A 21,010-nucleotide genomic window follows, 5' to 3' on the forward strand; every position below is an offset into this window, starting at 1 on the left:
AGAGACCTATGGTGGCATGTCTTGTGGAGTATGCATGCATGTCAGATGCATGCATGTCATGCTAGTATTTTAAACAGACACCTCGGTGCATTTAGCATGTCAACACTTACAACGACAAGTAGTGATGAAGTCAATCTCTCCTCCACTTTGAGCCATGAGATATTTACATCCATATCTGCTTATCTCAGTCTTATCTATGCTTTTACATCAGGTCCGTGCAAAGGTGCGAGAAATAGAGGAGCAGGTCAAGGACCGAGGGCAGGCTGTGGAGTTCCGCTGGTCCTTTGATAAATGTCAGGAGACAACTGCTGGTAAAGAAACCGCTGTTAAGAGGCACCTATAAAATGACATAATACATCCAGACAATGACTCTATGGGCTGTTTTCCCTGACAAAGATTGAGACTAGTCTTGGACTAAAAATCAATTTCAATGGAGATTCTCCATTGAGCATGCTTTTTGTCCAGCACTAGGCTTGACCTGTGTTTGGGTTATCCAGCCCTAGGTGCGTAATGGAAATGAGCAACATTTAGTGTTTTACCTCACAATTATTTTTCTGCTTTCACCAGGCTTCACCATTGGGAGGGTCCTACACACCTTGGAGGTTCTAGACAACCACAGCTTTGAGAAGTCAGACTTCAGCAATTCCCTGGATTCCCTTTACAACCGCATCTTTGGCTCGGGCCAGAACAAAGACGGTCACGAGGTAATTTTTTCCCAATCAATATTGTAGTGGTCTCTAAGGTGAGCACTCCTGCATATGTCAATCTGAAGACTTTAATGATTTGCACTTGCAGATGAAAAGCTCAAATGTAAAGTTTGAGTAAGAGCCCAACAAACACTGCGGAGAAAAGAAAATCTGCTTCCTAAGATTCCATTTGGCCCTAGTCATTACAGTATATTTTTTATTTTATTGAACCTTTATTTAACTTGGCAAGTCAGTTAAGAACAAATTCTGATTTACAACGGCCTAGGAACAGTGGGTTAACTGCCTTGTTCAGGGGCAGAAAAACAGATTTTTGCCTTGTCAGCTCAGGGATTTGATCTAGCAACCTTTCAGTTACTGACCCAACGCTCTAACCACTAATCTACCTGCCCAAGAACACATATTTCTTCTTCTGTGGACAATTAACTGTGTTCTATTCGACTCTTTTCTATTTTATTACATTCTAGAAACACTGCGTATAATTCTCCAGACACAGGTTTCCGTGCTGTATGGTCTTTGCCCTGACATGTTTCTCTATGTGTAGATGTCCCCTGATGACGACGCAGTGGTGACCTTACTGTGTGAGTGGGCGGTGTGCTGCAAGAGGTCTGGCCGCCACAGGGCCATGGTGGTGGCCAAGCTACTGGAGAAGAGACAGGCGGAGATCGAAGCCGAGGTGAAAGAGAGGCGTGCACACAGACACAAGCACACACAAAAAGCACACACACACAAAAAGCACACACACACAAAAAGCACAAAGCACCGTGACTGCTCCATAATGACACGGGCCCATGAGTCACTTAGCCACAGCTGTTCCTGAGGATTCTCCTTTGTTGCCTCTTCAAAACATGTCTCTCATGCAAAAGAGATTTTTACCTTGAGATTACATAAAGGAGGAAGATGGCCACACCCCTTTAAATAACAAGATTTTACATTCTGTCATAAGATGAGGTATAGGTTTTTGTATTTCCAGAAGGCTATTTTTCTTTGCAATGTTGCCTAATCGTTTAATGAAATTGTACTACCCCTGTAAGGTATATTTGTTCAATTGCAGTGGTTCTCACACTATGCGTATGATTGAGAGTTCACAGAGGTGCGGTGAGTCAGAGGTGGTGGATGAGAAAGGCTCGGTGTCATCGGGCTCTCTCTCGGCGGCCACCCTGCCTGTGTTTCAGGACGTGCTCCTACAGTTCCTGGACACTCAGGCCCCCGTGCTCAGTGAGTCTGCCCTTCACTTCATTCATACTACTATTTAATTATATTTCCTTATTTTGGTTGTCTGCAGCTCTGTCCCTAATGGCACCCTATTCTCTATAATGTACTACTTTTCACCAGGGCCCTGGTCAAAAGTAGTGCACTATAAATGCAATATAGGGTGCCGTTTAGGAGCCAGCTTGGCTCTCTGCATCTCTTGATCTTGTTCCTTATTCCAGCACCCTTTTGGATTTACCGTCTCCCGTTGTTATGCACTACTATGTCTCTGGGACTTGAGCTATGCTGTACTGCGCTGGTCTAGTTACACATCCACCCTATTGCTGAAAAGGACAATGTGAAAAGAAAACATCCGCAACAGCACAGTATTGTTCAAGTCGGCACGATAGTGGGGAATGGGTATTGGGTTTGCTAAACTTAATAAGGGTCCTGTGCGGCTTAGTTGGTAGAGCATGGCGCTTGCATCAGGATAATACGTTTGATTCTTGCTTGGGCCACCCGTACAAAAATGTATGCGTGCACTACTGTTAGTTGCTTTGGATAAAAGTGTTTGCTAAATGTCATATTATATTATAAACCTTTCTGTTACTGCTGCTAATGCTGGAGTGTATAGTGACAAACTATCTCCCTCTGTCTCTCCTCCTTAGCTGAGCCGAGCAACGAGAGCGAGCGCGTGGAGTTCTCCAACCAGGTGCTGCTCTTCTGCGAGCTCATTCGCCACGATGTCTTCTCCCACAACATCTACATGTGCACGCTCATCTCCCGCGGCGACCTTGCCTCTGACTCCCACCTGCCTCGCCCCCGTTCCCCTAGCGATGAGCCCTCGGACGAATCAGAGCGCAAGGAGGCTGGCAGCAGTGTCAAGAATGAGGCATGTTTTGTGGAGGCGGCTGCTGTTATTTTATTGTGCATGATGAATCACCCTACATTTACATTTGAGTCGTTTAGCAGATGCTGTTATCCAGAGCAACTTACAGGAGAAATTAGGGTTAAGTCTCTTGCTCATGGGCACATTGACAGATTTTTCACATAGTCGTCTCGGGGATTCGAACCAGCGTCCTTAGGGTTACTGGCTCAACCTGCCGCCCCATCAGTAATAACTAATTGCTTTTGAATTAATTTGGGAAATAAATATTGTCTTTTTTTCTTTTCGCAGGACACTGGTCTCTCGGAGTCAATGGAGATTGATCACAACTCGAGTACTAATTTTGATGAGGTAAGCATCATGTCTCAGAAATTGGCAGCCACTGTAATGTGCACTAGTGAATATTCTCCCTGGCACATCTATATAGTATTCTTAACTGTACTTCATCCTACTTTCCCATTGACCTCTGGATAACCTTTCCATCCTGTGTACAGCCCTATTAATTTTAGCTGTCTCTTTTTTGTAGATGTTTTCTCCCCCCATGCACTGTGAGTCAAAGGGCAGCCCCTCCCCGGAGAAGACTGCCCAGGATCCTGCCTTTCCATTGGTGTACGAGCAGCCCCGCCACATCCAGTATGCCACCCACTTCCCCATCCCCCAGGTAAGCAGTCCGGAGAGAGGTTTTTGCTAGCTCAGATGGATTTTAATTCTGGGTTAGCAGTGCAACTCTAGACATGTTAGCCCTCTGGGCAAAAGCCTAGGCTCTGGGAGTGAAGTTTACTCATCACCCAGTAAAGCTTTGTGAACTACTTTCGCTACATTGGTAACAAATGTTTACAGGTTTTCTGGTAATGCTTTTCACACAACCTCCACTACATATCCTATGCGCAAATGTACTCACTATTTGACACGGTTATCCCTTTGAGCTAAAGACTAGGCATTCGCTAAGGGTGCTAACACAAGTCTGCAGATCTCAGATAACTCATAACATCCTGCCGCTTTCAAGGAGAGGGACGCTAATCAGAATACTTAAAAGAAATTACGCTTTGCCCTCAGACGAACCATCGAACAGGCAAAGTGTGAAAGATTGAATCCTACTTCAGCGGCTCTAACGCTCGTCGGATGTGGCTGGGCTTGCAAACTATTACGGACTACAAAGGGAAACCCAGCCGTGAGCTGCCCAGTAACGCGAGCCTACCAGACGAGCTAAATGCCTTTTATGCTCGCTTCGGGGCAAGAAACACTGAAGCATGCATGAGAGCACCAGGTCTTCTGGACGACTGTGATCATGCTCTCCGTAGCTGATGTGAGTAATCGTAGTCCTGATGTCATAGTTATTTTCGGTCATAAGAGATGGTAGCGGCAACATTATGTACAAAATAAAGTTGAAGTCGGAAGTTTACATACACTTAGGTTGGAATCCTTTAAAACTGGTTTTCAACCTCTCCCCTAATTTCTTGTTAACAAACTAGTTTTGGCAAGTCGGTTAGGACATCTACTTTGCATGATACAAGTAATTTTTCCAACAATTGTTTACAGACATATTATTTCACTTATAATTCACTGTATCACAATTCCAGTGGGTCAGAAGTGTACATACACTAAGTTGATGGTGCCATTAAACAGCTTGGAAATTCCAGAAAATGATGTCATGGCTTTAGAAGCTTCTGATAGGCAATTGACATAATTTGAGTCAATTGGAGATGTACCTGAGGATGTATTTCAAGGCCTTACCTTCAAAGTCAGTGCCTCTTTGCTTAACATCATGGGAAAATCTAAAGAAATCAGGCAAGACCTCAGGAAAAAAAATTGTAGACCTCCACAAGTCTGGTTCATCCTTGGGAGCAGTTTCCAAATGCCTGAAGGTACCACGTTCATCAGTATAAACAATAGTACGCAAGGGACCACGCAGCCGTCATACCGTTCAGGAAGGAGACACGCTCTGTCTCCTAGAGATTAACGTACTTTGGTGCAAAAAGTCTAAATCAATCCCAGAACAACAGCAATGGACCTTGTGAAGATTAATTTTTTGGCCATAATGACCATCGTTATGTTTGGAAGAAAAAGGGGGAGGCTTGCAAGCCAAAGAACACCATCCCAACAGTGAAGCACAGGCGTGGCAGCGTCATGTTGTGGGGGTGCTTTGCTGCAGGAGGGACTGGTGCATTTCACATAATGGATAGCATCATGAGGAGGGAAATTGATGTGGATATATTGAAGCAACATCTTAAGCATCAGTCAGGAAGTTAATGGGTCGCAAATGGGTCTTCCAAATGGACAATGACCCCAAGCATACTTCCAAAGTTGTGGCAAAATGGCTTAAGGACAACAAAGTCGAGGTATTGGAGTGGCCATCATAAAGCCCTGACGTCAACCCTATAGAAAAGTTGTGGGCAGAACTAAATAAGCGTGTGCGAGCAAGGAGGCCTACAAACCTGACTCAGTTACACCAGCCAAAATTCACCCAACTTATTGTGGGAAGCTTGTGGAAGGCGACCCAAAACGTTTGACCCAAGTTAAACAATTTAATGCAATGCTACCAAATACTAATTGAGTGTATGTAAACTTCTGACCCACTGGGAATGTGATGAAATAAATAAATAAAAGCTGAAATAAATAATTCTCCTATTATTCTGACATTTCACATTCTTAAAATAAAGTGGTGATCCTAACTGACTAATTTTTACTGGGATTAAATGTTTGTGAAATACATTTTTCACGATTCCTAAGGTGTATGTAAACTTCCGACCTTCAACTGAAAGTTTAAAAAAATTAACAAACAACTCAAATAAACAAACGAAAAACCACAATCGGCTGTGGGCGCGCAAAACGTCTGCCTTCTCCGGCGCCATCGGATGTGAGTAAGACTACATCAACATTCACAAGGCCGTGGGGCCAGATGGATTACAAGGACTTGTACTCAGATCATGCGTGGACCAACTGGCAAGTGTCTTCACTGACATTTTCTACCTCTCCCTGACCGAGTCTGTAGTACCTACATGTTTCATGCAGACCACCATAGTCCCTAGGCCCCAAAAAGCAACGGTAGCCTGCCTAAATGACTACTGCCCCGTAGCACTCACATCGTTAGCCATGAAGTGCTTCGAATGGCTGGTCATGGTTCACATTAACACCATCATCCCAGAAACCCTAGTCCCACTCCTATTTGCGTATCGCCCCAACAAATCCACAAATGACACAATCTCAATCGCCTTCCACACTGCCCTTTTCCACCTGGACAAAAGGTACACCTGTGTGAGAATGCTGTTCATCGACCACAGCTCAGCGCTCAAAACCATAGTGCCCTCAAAGCTCATCACTAAGCTAAGGACCATGGGACTAAACACCTCCCTCTGCAACTGGATCCTGGACTACCAGGTGGTAAGGGTAAGCAACAACACACCTGCCATGCTGATCCTCAACACGGTGGCAAGTCAGGAGTGCATGCTTAGTCCCCTCTTGTACTCCCTGTTCACTCACGACTCCATGTCCAAACACCGTTCCAACACCATCATTAAGTTGGCTGAAGACACAACAGTGGTATGTCTGATCACTGACAGCGATGAGATAGCCTATAAGGAGGTGGTCAGAAACACAGTACAACCTCTCCCTCAACGTGAGCAACCCAAAAGATCTGATCGTGGGACTATAGGAAAAAGAGGGCCCAACATGCCCCCATTCACATCAAAGGGGCTGTAGTGGAGTAGGTCGAGAGTTTCAAGTTCCTTTTGTGTCCATGTCCCCAAAAAACTATGGTCCAAACACACCAAGGCAGTCGTGAAGAGGGCACGACAACTCCTTTTCCCCCTTAAGGAGACTGAAAAGATTTGGCGTGGGTCCCCAGATCCTCCAAGTTATACCGCTGTACCATCGATTGCATCACCACCTGGTATGGCAACTGCTTGGCCTACGACCGTAAGGCGCTACAGAGGGTGCAGCGTATGGCCCGGTACATCACTAGGACCAAGCTTCCTGACATCCAGGACCTATGCGGGTGCATCTGTGAACTACCTGTGAACTACCTCCACTATGCATGTGTTGACTCACTCCTTGACACAGTTAGCATTCTGAGCTAAAGTCTAGGCCAGGGATGGGCAACTGCAGATAAAAAATATTTTTTATTGGTGAGTTAGTCTAGCGACCAGCTATCTTTTTTAACTTGTAGTAATCTGACCGGGGGGCCCCAATTAGATTTTGTTAGTCACACTTTCCGATATCATATTAAAAACTGCAAACATTTCTCTCAACCTAATGGCAAAATATCTAGAATTGCAGGAAATTTGCTGTAAAACTGAAGAAAAAATAATCTGTCCCATGACAAAATGTGCTAAATCTCATCTGCCCCATGGCATAATGAATTGCAGCAAATTTGCTTTATAACTTTAACATTTTCTCTATGCCCCATGTTAAAATGTGTAGAATTACAGAAAATGTACTCAAACTTTCTTCTACACTGTCAATATGGGGGGGGGGATAGGGTAAGGGCTAGCTCTGGGTAGGTATGGTTGTGGGTACTCAGACCCATGGGCCAGTATGGCCACTCATGATGAGTTCGGATTTTTTGTAACCCCAGCCCCTCCAAAGTTGCCCATCCCTGGTCTAGGCATTAGCGTTAAGGGCCAACATACGTCTTCAGATCTCAGGCTACATAAACTACTTCCACTACTCAATGCGTAGTGCATACATTGACTGACTTGTTGTTCCCAGGAGGAGAGTGCCAGTCACGAGTGCAACCAGCGCCTGGTGGTGCTCTACGGCGTGGGAAAGCAGCGAGACGAAGCAAGACACGCCATCAAGAAAATCACCAAAGACATCTTGAAGGTGCTCAACCGCAAAAGCACAGCAGAGACCGGTAAGACCCTTACTGGTGGTTTACATGCTTTATGATTGATGATGGTAACTGCTTGTATTATCTTATCTATGGGGCTTCTTGTTTTCCCTCGTGCAAAATGGTATGTTTGATGTATTTCTCTCTGCAGTTGCTTTTAGCATGTTTCACATAGAGGGATAAGAAAGACTATGCTCGTTCTGGAAACTCGAGACTCTGACATGACTGCGCACCAGTCGTGATGTTCAACGATAGATTTATGGAGCTCTCAGCAGATGTGCTCCCTGTATATCACACTGCATATAATGTTTGTGCAGATTGCAGCGAGCCGTTATCTTTTTAACATAGTTTTTTTTATGGATGCTGTCCTTTTTTTAAAATGCTGACTCAGCTCTTGGGCTACCTCACAAATAGCGCACTATTCCTACATAGAGCTTCATTCAATTTTAATTTTCATCCTGTCCGATTTCTATGCTAATAGCTGTCAGTTGCTGCCACCCATCTTATTTCTCAGAGCATGTGACCTTAACAATGGTTATTTGAAAAGTGATAATTACTCAGGCTGAAGTGCTTTAGCTTACTTCATTCAAGTAATTTCTTCTTTTCCTTTTAATAGTTTAATAAACTTGTATTTTCCTTTTAATATTTGAATTGTGTTATTTGAGCACAATCTATTTTATAATGTGAATTTTAAAAGCGCATGGGGTGCCATTTGGGGCATAAACATGTCATCAGACGAGCTCTAACCTTTGAGAATGGCCTTATATATAATAGTCGATTTTCTTTTCTCTCTCAGGAGGAGATGAAGGACAGAAGAGGAAGAGGAGTAAGCCCGAGGCCTTCCCCACAGCACAGGACATCTTCTCCAAATTTCAGCACCTCTCCCACTTTGACCAGCACCAGGTCACCTCTCAGGTGAGCGACGCTCCTCCCATAGCAGTCCAGTCTCACCTTTTTTAATGGTGCTTCAAAACTTGCTAGTGGAATCCTCTGAAGTTATTCAGTAAAAATAGATACTGATGATATGCAGTTAAATAAACTATTCCTATGAAACCACATCTTTCACTACAAACTGAAATGTTCAATTACTTTTATTTTGATACTGGAGTTTGCAATGTTATGGATATTCACAGTAATGTATTTACAGTAGGCCTATTTCCCTTCTCTATGACTAGGTGTCCAGGAATGTTCTTGAACAGATCACCAGCTTTGCCTTAGGGATGTCCTATCACCTGCCCCTGGTCCAACACATCCAGTTCATATTTGACCTCATGGAGTACTCCCTTAACATTAGTGGCCTCATTGACTTTGCCATTCAGGTACAGCTTTATCTCTAATGTCAATGCATTTAATCGTAGCATTTAATTACAGTTTTCGTAGTGATAGTTATATTTTCTATTTTATTCCCTGAATGGTTTTAATATTTGTATAATTAACCTTCTCTTACTTCCCCTCTCCCGTGCCTGTGTGTGTGTACCTGTGTCTCTAGCTGCTGAACGAGCTGAGCTTGGTGGAGGCAGAGCTGCTGCTCAAGTCGTCCAGCCTGGTGGGCAGCTACACCACGGGCTTGTGTCTGTGCATCGTGGCCGTGCTGCGGAGGTACCACTCCTGCCTCATCCTCAACCCCGAGCAGACGGCGCAGGTCTTTGACGGGTAAGTCACACAAGCTTAACTATTCACCTTTTATAGCCTGGGTGCTAATTCCATCCAACCCTTAGTCATTCACATCAATAGCCTGGGGCGCTATCCAACCCCTAGGCATTCAGCTCTATTATATAGCCTGGTCGCCAGTCTGAATCGACTTTAGCCATTGTATGGGCAAGGCAGTGACATGGCGTTATTGAATGCAGAAACAGTCAGGTACCTAGGCTATTCACTGACAATAAACCTGTCTCTGTTTTATTCAGACCTAGGTCATCAAAAATTATAGCTAAAGCAAATACTTTGGAGTCAAATGCACCCCTCAAATACTTTGGCGTTTGCACTTTTGGGACTATTGCAATGGTCACCTTGTATCCTGCAAGCTCAATTCAACCTGTCTTCCATATCTCATTTAGTACAGGAAGCGTTCTGTCCTTTGTTGTTTTGCATTAACGTGTTGAATTCTTTTAATTAACCAGGTTGCGCATCGTGGTGAAGTCAGGGGTGAACCCTGCAGACTGCTCTTCAGCTGAGCGCTGCATCCTGGCCTACCTGTATGACCTCTATACCTCCTGCAGTCACCTCAAGAGCAAGTTTGGAGAGATCTTCAGGTTAAACATGAACATGGACCATCAACTGTTCAATGCAGTTTTATTGTGTTCTACCATTTCCATGACGTTGTTTTAGTGGGCCAAGTCAAGTAATCATTGTGTTGAAACCAAAATATTTGCCCCCACATGGTAGCCGTCTAATGATTCTAAAAACAATCCGTGTCCTTCCTCTCCCTCAGAGCCATGTATTTAGAGAGTTGGGGCAACTTGTAGAATTTTGAATATTTGTTACATTTTTTTGACATTCAGTTACATTGCATTGTTTAATATCCCCCATGTAATGTTAACTGGGAGCTAACATTGCTGCCATAGAATGTTGTAGTGCCATGTAAATGAATCATAATGCAGAAACATCAATGTCCAGGCTCTCTAAATATATGTCTCTCCCTCCCTGGTCCAGTGAGTTCTGCTCCAAGGTAAAGAACTCCATCTACTGTAACATCGACCCGTCAGACTCTAATATGCTGTGGGACCCTGTGTTCATGATGGAGGCCATCGCCAACCCGTCGGCCCACAACTTCAACCACAGCATGGTGGGTAAGATCCTCAACGACAGCCCCGCCAATCGCTACAGTTTTGTCTGCAATGTCCTCATGGATGTGTGCGTGGACCACCGGGACCCCGAGAGGCAAGCACTGTTTTTCTATAAAACCGTTACCAATAATTGATTGTCCAGATGCATTAAAACAATTCAGGAGTCTTGACTGTCAACTAACCAGTTATGTGTATCTTATATGAATTATATAGTACGGTGTTATGAGTTTAATACCCATCTCTGTGTGTCTATTTATACAGAGTGAATGACATTGGGATCCTGTGTGCGGAGCTGACTGCGTACTGTCGCTCTCTGAGTGCTGAGTGGCTGGGCGTCCTCAAGGCCCTCTGCTGCTCCTCCAACAATGGCAACTGTGGCTTCAATGACCTGCTGTGCAACGTGGACGTGAGTGTTCACACGCACACCTACACGCGCACACTGCGCAATAGCCCTGCAGCTCAGTGAAATTCTTGAGCTCCGATGCAGGACAATAAAATAATAAAAATATAAAATATACATATTCACTGTGGCAATGATAATGTCCATTGGGGTGGGGGGAGTAGGGGGAGAGGGTGGGTTGGAAGACTGGGGGAGTGGGTGGGGTTGACATGGAAGCAGATAGCTGACTAGTGGTGGCTATTCAGTAGCCTGATGATCTGGGGGTAGAATCTATTGGCCAGACTTACAGATTTTGCCATGATGTTCCTATACTGAGCCCTCTATAGTGCCTTGCGATCCACGGCGGTGGAGTTGCCATACCAGACTGATTCAGCCCGACAGTATGCTCTCGATGGTGTTCCTGTTGAACACTGTGAAGGCCCTTGGAGACGGGCTGAATTTCTTCAGCATTGAGATGTGTATGTCGAGGATCTTGCCAGTTTTACCGTCTCCATGGCGGCCCAGTTTATGAGGATTGGGGCGTGCCCAGCCTGGTTCCTCCTGAAGTTCACAATCAGCTCATTTGTTTTTCTGACGTTATGGAAGAGGTTGTTTACCTGGTACCGCGGCATCAGTGTTTACCTCCTCCAAGTAGGCCGTCTTATTGTTGTTGGCAATTAGGCCTACAACTTTTGAGGCCACTCAGTCGGGTATTCATGGAGTACAGGAGGGGATTGAGGATGCCCCCTTGTGGAGAATCAGTGTCGGAGGTAATGTTGCTTACCTTCACCACCTGGGGGGTGGCCCGTCAGGATGTTTCGGACCCAGTTGCATTAGGAGTTCAGGGCCATGAGCTTTGTGGTGAGCTTAGCGGGCACTATGGTATTGAAGGCCGAGCTGTAGTCAATGAACAGCATCCTCACATATGCATTCCTTTTGTCCAGGTGGGTGAGGGCAGTATGCAATGCAATGGCGATTGGGTCGGCCGTGGATCGGTCAGGGCAGTAGGGGAATTGGAGAGGGTCGACTGTCGGGGGGGGGGGGGGGGTTGATGTGATGTGGTCGTCAAAGCACTTCATGATGATGAAATGCGTGTTGGGTCGGTAGTCTTTCAGTTCCTTTCCCTTTCTTGGGAATGGGGATGATATTGGACATTTGAAGCGGCCTGAGCTAGAGAGATTAAAAATGTCTTGACACACAACAGCCAGCTGGTATGCACATGCTCTGAGGACACGGCTAGGGATGCAGCTTGTAACAACAGCCTTACGATGGTTAACACGTTTGAATGAATTAAGTTGGTCTTTGGGAGACCGTAAGTGGGTAAATCTATAAATATTGGAGCCAATGTGTGACATTGGGATCAACATTTAAAAATGGTTTGAAACAAAAATAAAAAGAAGTTTCATGCAATTCCCCATTTACTTTGAGGAACAAATATGCAAATTGGCCCATAACTGTGGGCTACCCTATGACCATACTGTTCATTCTAAAAGTATTCAGACCCCTTGACTTTTTCCAAATTGTATGTTACGGCCTTATTCTAAAAATTGATTAAATTGTTTTTTCTCCCCCTCATCAATCTACACACAATACCCCATAATGACAAAGCAAAAAAAGTTATTATGAAATGTTTTTAAAAAAGATCACATTTACATAAGAATTCAGATCCTTTACACAGTACTTTTTTTTGAAGGGCCTTTGGCAGCGATTACAGCCATGAGCCTTCTTGTGTATGACGCTACAAGCTTGGCACAGCTGTATTTAGGGAGTTTTCTACCATTTTTCTCTGCAGATCCTCTCATTCTCTGTCAGGTTGGATGGGAGCATCGCTTCACAGCAATTTTCAGGACTCTCCAGAGATGTTCGATCGGGTTCAAGTCCAGACTCTGGCTGGGCCACTCAAGGACATTCAGAGACTTGTCCCGAAGCCACAACCATGCATAGTGCCACGTTTCCTCCAGATGTGACTCTTGGCATTCAGGGCAAAGAGTTCAATCTTGGTTTCATCACACCAGAGAATCTTGTTTCTCATGGTCTGAGTCTACTATAAAGGCCTGATTGGTGGAGTGCTGCAGAGATGGTTGTCCATCTGGAAGGTTCTCCTATCTCCACAGAGGAACTCTGAAGCCCTGTCAGAGTGACCGAAGCCTTTGTCACATCATTGCTCAGTGTGGCTGAATGGCCAGCTCTAGGAAGAGTCTTTGCGGTTCCAAACTTCTTCCATTTAAGAAAGATGGGAGGCCACTGAATTCTGTAGAAATGTTTTGGTACCCTTCCCCAGATCTGTGCTTCAACACAATCCTGTCTCGGAGCTCTACAGGCAAATCCTTTGACCGCATGGCTTGCTTTTTGCATTGGCATGCACTGTCAACTGTGTGACCTTATATAGACAGGTGTGTGCCTTTCCAAATCATGTCCAATCAATTGAATTGACCCCAGGTGGACTCCAATCAAGTTGTAGAAACATCTCAATAGAAACAGGATGCACCTGAGTGCAATTTTGAGGCGCATAGCAGGGTCTGAATACTTACGTTAGTATGGTATTTATTTATATATATATGTGTGTGTGTGTGTGATATATATATATATGTGTGTATAAAAAAAATATATATATATATATATGTGCAAACATTTCTAAACTTGTTTTTGCTCTGTCATTATGGGGTATTGTGTATTGATTGATGAGAAGCATTTTTAATGTAATCTATTTTAGAATGAGACTTTAATGTAACAAAATGTGGAAAAGGTCAAGGGGTCTGAAGCAGGGTTCATACAGTCATTGGCTAGTCAAATGCAAGGACTTTCTTGTAATTGTGTAATTTATATACTTGTTCATATAAAAAAAAGTTTCTTCAAGTGCAGTTGCAAATACCATCCAGCGCTATGATGAAATTGGCTCTCATGAGTACTGCCTCAGGGATGGAAGACCCATACTTACCTCTGCTGCAGAGATTGCAGCCCAAATAAATGCTTCAGAGTTAAAGTAACAAACACATCTCAAGATCAACTGTTCAGAGGAGCCTGTGTGAATCAGGCCTTCATGGTTGAATTCCTACAAAGAAACCACAACTAAAGGACACCAATAAGAAGAAGAGACTTGCTTGGGCCAAGAGACACAAGCAATGGACATTAGACCGTTGGAAATGTGTCTGGTATGGAGTCCAAATATGAGATTTTTGGTTCCAACAGTGTGTGAACGGATGATCTCTGCATGTGTATTTCCCACCGTAAAGCATGGAGGAGGAATTGTTATGGTGTGGGGTGCTTTACTGGTGACAATGTCTGCGATTTATTTAGAATAAGACACACTTAACCAGCATGGCTACCACAGCATTCTGCAGCAATACGCCATCACACCTGGTTTGAGCTTAGTGGGCCAATCCATTTATTTTCTCAACAGGACAATGACCCAACATGCCTCCAGGCTGTGTAAGGGCCATTTGACCAAGAAGGAGAGTGATTGAGTACTGCATCAGATGACCTGGCCTCCACAATCCCCGACCTCAACCAAATTGAGATAGTTTGGGATGAGTCAGACCAAAGAGTCAAGAAAAAGCAGCCAACCAAGTGCTTAGCATATGTGGGAACTCCTTCAAGACTGTTGGAAAAGCGTTCCAGGTGAAGCTGATTGAGAGAATGCCAAGAGTGTGCAAGGTTGTCATCAAGGCAAAGGGTGGCTATTTGAAGAATCTGAAATATATTTTGATTTGCTTAACACTTTTTTGCTTTCTACATGATTCCATATGTGTTATTTTATAGTTTTAATGTCTTCACTATTATTCTACAATATAGTAAAAAATAAAAACCCTTGAATGAGTAGGTGTTCTGAAACTTTTGACCGGTAGTGTATTTATTTTATAATTATATCCAGAATAATTAATAGGAATAGCGTTTTTGCATCATAGTCTATCATATATAAATGAGCACAGTAGACTGTCCAATCCGAGGCACTAAAACCTGAACCCATGACCTTGATGCTTTCTCTGTTAAATCTAACGAGGCCCTGCTGTAATGCAAGCCCTCAACATCAATTCGATAGGGATATTAGATCCAGGCACAACTGTCTTCACCAGCGTGAGGAATGAGACAAAATGTATATTCTGGACATTCCTCGCAAACACCTTTTATCTATCACTTGGGCTGTTGCGTCACATGCGCTATCACAACAGCTGTTCATCATTTTAAATGTCAATTATAAAAATTCCTTCCTAACTAATCAGACGCCAAATGCACATCCAACAAGTATTATGCATAATTATCGAAGAACCACGTTACTGACAGTATCGATTTAGGTTTTAAGTATCAAGGTGACTCTTTCAGTTAGAAGCATTAGATTTTGCATTCGCATACTGTACATCATTTTGTATTTGTGTGCCCATAAGGCAGGGTTTCCCCAAACACTACTCGGGACCCCGGATTTACATTTAGATTTTTGCACGACACAGCTGATTCAAATAATCAACTAATCATCAAGCTTTGACCTTGGAGGACTGAGTTTGGGAAATGCTGACATAAGGAGACGACAAATGTTACGTAGTTACACTGGATTTCTTAGATCTCTATATAAAAATTTGACTGAAAGCTAGATCCAAGATTCTTAACTAATTAATGCTTAAAACATGATATTACAGCTACTTAACACTGCCATAAATACAAGAACAGAAAAGTAATGTATTATGTGCCACGATTTTAAACAAATCTGTCAAGACAACAACCACGAGAAAGGGTTAAACATGAGTTTACCTATTTACCTATGAATTTTATTGCATTCGGGAAAGTATTCAGACCCCATTTTTTAATATATATTTTTACACAATATGTTTCGTTACAGCCTTATTCTAAAATGGATTAAATAAGATCATCAATCTATACACATTACCCCATAATGACAAAGCAAAAACATTTGTTTGCAAATTTGGAAAAAAGTTAATATAAACATACCTTATTCAGACCATTTGCTATGAAGCATCTGAAATTGAGCTTCGGTGCATCCTGTTTCCATTGATCTTTCAAATGATTGGTCATATCTATAGAACATTTACATTACATTTAAGTCATTTAGCAGACGCTCTTATCCAGAGCGACTTACAAATTGGTGCATTCACCTTATGACATCCAGTGGGACAGTCACTTAACAATAGTGCATCTAAAACTTAGGGGGGGTGGGGTGAGAGGGATTACTTATCCTATCCTAGGTATTCCTTAAAGAGGTGGGGTTTCAGGTGTCTCCGGAAGGTGGTGATTGACTCCGCTGTCCTGGCGTCGTGAGGGAGTTTGTTCCACCATTGGGGGGCCAGGGCAGCGAACAGTTTTGACTGGGCTGAGCGGGAGCTGTACTTCCTCAGTGGTAGGGAGGCGAGCAGGCCAGAGGTGGATGAACGCAGTGCCCTTGTTTGGGTGTAGGGCCTGATCAGAGCCTGGAGGTACTGAGGTGCCGTTCCCCTCACAGCTCTAGAAGGTCCCACAGTTGACACCGCATGTCAGAGCAAACACCAAGCCATGAGGTTAAAGGAATTGTCCATACAGCTCCGAGACAGGATTGTTTCGAGGCACAGATCTGGGAAGGGTACCAAAACATTTCTGCAGCATTGAAAATCCCCAAGAACACAGTGGCCTCCATCATTCTTAAATGGAAGAAGTTTGGAACCACCAAGACTCTTGCAAGAGCTGGCTGCCCGGCAAAACTGAGCAATCCAGCGAGATGGACCTTGGTCAGGGAGTTGACCAAGATCTTATGGTCACTCTGACAGAGCTCCAGAGTTCCTCTGTGGAGATGAGAGGACCTTCCAGAAGGACAACCATCTCTGCAGTATTCCACCAATCAGGCCTTTATGGTAGAGTGGCCAGACGAAAGCCACTCTTCAGGAAAAGGCACATGACAGCCCGAATGGCATTTGCCAAAAGGCATCTAAAGGACTCTGACCATGACAAATAAGATTCTCTGGTCTGATGAAACCAACATGAACTCTTTGGCCAGAATGCAAACCTCATGTCTGGAGGAAACATGGCACCATCCCACCGGTGAAACATGGTATTGGCAGCATCATGCTGTGGGAATGTTTTTCAGCGGCAGGGACTGGGTGACTAGTCAGGATCGAGGGAAAGATGAACGGAGCAAAGTACAGAGATCCTTGAGGAAAACTCGAACATTTCAGGAGAGACCTGAAAATAGCTGTGCAGCTACGCTCTCCATCCAACCAGACATAGGATGAAAGGATCTGCAGAGAAAAATGGGAGAAACTCCCCAAATACAAGTGTGCCAAGCTTGTAGCGTCATCCCCAAGAGAACTTGAGGCTGTACTCGCTGCCAAAGGTCCTTCAACAAAGTCTGAATACTGATATTAATGTGAGATTTCGGGTTTGCATTTTTTTAATGCATTTGTAAACATTCCTAAAATACAATTTTTGCTTTGTTATTAAGGGGTATTGTGTGTAGATTGAGGGGAAAAAACAATTATCAATTTTAAAATAAGGCTGTAATTTAACAAAATGTGGGAAAAGTCTAGGGGTCTGAATACTTTCCGATAGCTGCGTTGTAGCTATATCTTAATGTAATTACATGAAAACTTTTGGCAAATTATTAGCAATGACCTATCACCAGCTGTAATATATTTTCCAGCATAGGACATTCTCACTAGGACCCTAGTTTATAAAAATACCCATGTAACCCTCGTTGTCCTCTGGGGCTCTCCTTGGCTGCTTAGTCATTGTGGTGCTCAAAGCGTGAGAAAAAGGTGTTTAGCTTGTCCGGTAGGGCAGCATTGGTGTCCGCGACATGGCTGGCTTTGTTTTTGTTATCCGTGATTGATAGGAGCCCCTCGTGTCCGACCCGCTGAATGCTCCTCCGGCTCTGAGAGGCACGATTAGAGTGGAACACACACAGTAACATTCCAGCATCTCTTTCTCTCGACACCAATACGTGTTTCCTTCTCTCTGTTCTCTCAGGTCAGCGATCTCTCCTTCCATGACTCCCTGGCCACCTTCGTAGCCATCCTCATTGCCCGTCAGTGTCTTCTCCTGGAGGACCTGGTCCGATGCGTAGCCATCCCTTCCCTACTCAATGCTGGTAAGAGCCCGTCTCTCACCCCCAGACCCAATGCCAGGGTCCTGTTCCTGAGGCACCAAACAAAAGAAATCCGTGAAATAGGGATGGACTGACTACCTGTACTCTGTCTAATAAGGAACGTTCATTTTTGTTTTCCGTTGCTAAATGCTTTGAAGCGTTTTTGTTGCATGCCCTAAGGAACAACACCCAGGCCTTATTCTTAGATCCCACAGTCTCTTCTATTTAATCTAGCCTGAACTCTCTGCCGTCTCGGTATAAATGAGTTTACAGTATACAGGCGCCCTGTCTGCCTGCCTCTCTATGCTTTGAAGATACTCCCATGCTCATAATGCATTACTTTTGTCTTTTCTGTCTGAGCAGGAGGCAAACGCCACAGTGTGTCTGATCCCACTCTGCACAATGTGTGTCTGTCTGTCTGTGATGGCCAATCAAGGCCTCATTCAGCTTGTTTTCAAAGTCCCCTGTGAAGTTGTCGAAACATGGTACAAACATTATTGGGCACAGACAACAGCAAAAAGGGCAAGAAGGTAGAGAACAATACATCACACAAAGCAGCCACAACTATCATTAAGAGTGTCCATGATTGACATAAAACTGTCCAGTTTGAGTGTTTGTTGCAGCTTGTTCCAGTCGCTAGCTGCAGCGAACTGAAAAGGGGAGCGACCCAGGGATGTGTGTGCATGCGACTGGCCGAACTGGTGTTGTTTGTTGAGGATGAGGGCTGCAGTAGATATATCAGATAGGGGAGAATTAGGCCTAAGAGGGTTTTATAAATAAGCACCAACCAGTGGGTCTTGCGACAGGTATACAGAGATGACCAGTTTACAGAGGAGTATAGAGTGCAGTGATGTGTCCTATAAGGAGCATTGGTGGAAATTCTGATGGCCAAATGGTAAAGAACATCTAGCCGTTCAAGAGAGCACCCTTATCTGCCAATCTGTAAATTGTCTCTGTAATCTAGCATGGGTAGGATGGTCATCTGAATCAGGGTTAGTTTGGCAGCTGGGGTGAAAGAGGAACGATTACGATAGAGGAAACCAAGCCTAGATTTAACTTTAGTCTGCAGCTTTTATATGTGCTGAGAGAAGGACAGTGCACCGTCTAGCCATACTCCCAAGTACTTGTATGAGGTTATTACCTCAAACTCTAAACCCTCAGAGGTAGTAATAACACCTTTGGGAGGAGGGGCATTATTCTTACCAAACCACCATTACCTTTGTTTTGGAGGTGTTCAGAACAAGTTTAAGGGTAGAGAAAGCTTGTTAGACACTAAGAAAGCTTTGTTGTAGTGCATTTAACACACATTTGGTGGAGGGGCCAGCTGAGTATAGGATTGTCTAGGTCTATTTGTTTTCGTGTCTGGGTCTGATTGTTCTTGGGTCCATTCAGGGTCCGGGTCCCCTTCCAGGTCCAACTTTTTGGTCTCCCCCATAATACTGGGGACCACCAAGGACCCTGGAACACCACACCAACCAAAAAACAATTGTTTTTTAAATATTTTAAAACAAACATGCTGCCCTGGTTAAAGCTGCCCCAGCCAATCTCGTCCTCCACAGACCTCAGCAACCAGTGTGCACAGGAAGCTACCTTTTTAAGCATGACACTTTTTTCAAAGGGAGGACAACAGGGACTGATGACAGGAGCAACAGGACAACACTAAATGAACAGTGTCAGATCACGTGAGCGACACGCATATGTCACAACACTCGGGGACAAGGCGCATTAGAATGCGTGTCCACCAGTATCTGCATAAACCACTACGTCGTCCAGATAAACAGCACACCCGATGAGACTGGAGACAACCCTATTCATAAGGCGCTGAAAAGTGGCAGGTGTGTTACGCAGGCCAAAACTCATAACCGAATAAAAGTACAGACAGAAGGGTGTAATAAAGTCAGATATTGTGTGTCCTATGCATAATTGGCACCTGCCAATAGTCCTTTATTAACAAGTAAAACTTGCTCACTAACTTCGCTGCTCCAACCTGATCAATGCAGTCCTCCATCCGGGGAAATGAATCTGACTTTGTGACACTGTTTACCTTACGGTGGTCCGTACAAAATCTTTGTCCCATCTGGTTTACTGACCAAGATACGGGGAAAAGCCCAGCTTGCGAAAGGCTCTGCAATATCATTATCCAGCATGTACCTGATCTCAACATCCAGACAACTACGTTTCTCTGGCGAAATTCGGTAGAACCCCTGACGGATGGAGTCAGCATCCCCAACGTCAATATCAGCATCCCCAACGTCAATATTCCCCAAATCAGACTCGAATCAAATTTTATTTGTCACATACACATGGTTAGCAGATGTTAATGCAAGTGTAACAAAATGCTTGTGCTTCTAGTTCCGACCATGCAGTAATATCTAACAAGTAATCTAACTTAACAATTTCACAACAACTAACTTATACACACAAGTGTAAAGGATTCAATATGTACATAAAAATATATGAATGACCAATGGCCGACCGGCATAGGCAAAATGCAGTAGATGGTATAGAGAACAGTATATACATATGAGATGAGTAATGTAGGGTATGTAAACATTATATAAAGTGGCATTGTTTTAAAGTGGCTAGTGATAAATTTTTTATTTTTTTCAATATTAAAGTGGCTAGAGATTGAGTCAGTATGTTGGCAGCAGCCACTCAATGTTAGTGATGGCTGTTTAACAGTCTGATGGCCTTGAGATAGAAGCTGTTTTTCAGTGTCTAGGTCCCCGCTTTGATGCACCTGTACTTACCTCGCCTTCTGGATGATAGCGGGGTGAACAGGCAGTGGCTCAGTGGTTGTTGTCCTTGATGATCTTTTTGGCCTTCCTGTGACATCGGGTGGTGTAGGTGTCCTGGAGGGCAGGTAGTTTGCACCCGGTGATGCGTTGTGCAGACCTCACTACCCTCTGGAGAGCCTTATGGTTGTGGGCGGAGCAGTTGCCGTACCCGGCGGTGATACAGCCCGACAGGATACTCTCGATTGTGCATCTGTAAAAGTTTACGGGTGTTTTTGGTGACAAGCCAAATTTCTTCAGCCTCCTGAGGTTGAATAGGCGCTGCTGCGCCTTCTTCACCACACTATCTGTGTGGGTGGACCATTTCAGTTTGTCTGTGATGTGTACGCCAAGGAACTGCTTCCTCTGCTGTTTCCTGAAGTCCATGATCATCTCCTT

The 21,010-nt window shown here is 44.1% G+C and overlaps 1 protein-coding gene across 1 annotated transcript in view; it reads left to right on the top strand.

The window, feature by feature from the left end:
• The window catches only part of LOC124010532 (mediator of RNA polymerase II transcription subunit 12-like), an 88,359-nt gene that overhangs the window by 9,323 nt on the left and 58,026 nt on the right, over positions 1–21,010 (top strand). The window contains 15 exon segments of the mRNA XM_046323053.1: positions 212–311; positions 568–704; positions 1,249–1,380; positions 1,796–1,922; positions 2,564–2,787; positions 3,073–3,132; positions 3,308–3,442; positions 7,489–7,633; positions 8,406–8,524; positions 8,785–8,928; positions 9,099–9,262; positions 9,730–9,861; positions 10,262–10,489; positions 10,657–10,801; positions 17,720–17,840. Coding sequence (XP_046179009.1) covers positions 212–311; positions 568–704; positions 1,249–1,380; positions 1,796–1,922; positions 2,564–2,787; positions 3,073–3,132; positions 3,308–3,442; positions 7,489–7,633; positions 8,406–8,524; positions 8,785–8,928; positions 9,099–9,262; positions 9,730–9,861; positions 10,262–10,489; positions 10,657–10,801; positions 17,720–17,840 — 2,113 coding nt within the window.

The sequence above is a fragment of the Oncorhynchus gorbuscha genome, linkage group LG23, assembly GCF_021184085.1.
Source record: "Oncorhynchus gorbuscha isolate QuinsamMale2020 ecotype Even-year linkage group LG23, OgorEven_v1.0, whole genome shotgun sequence".
Taxonomy (NCBI): Eukaryota; Metazoa; Chordata; class Actinopteri; order Salmoniformes; family Salmonidae; genus Oncorhynchus; species Oncorhynchus gorbuscha.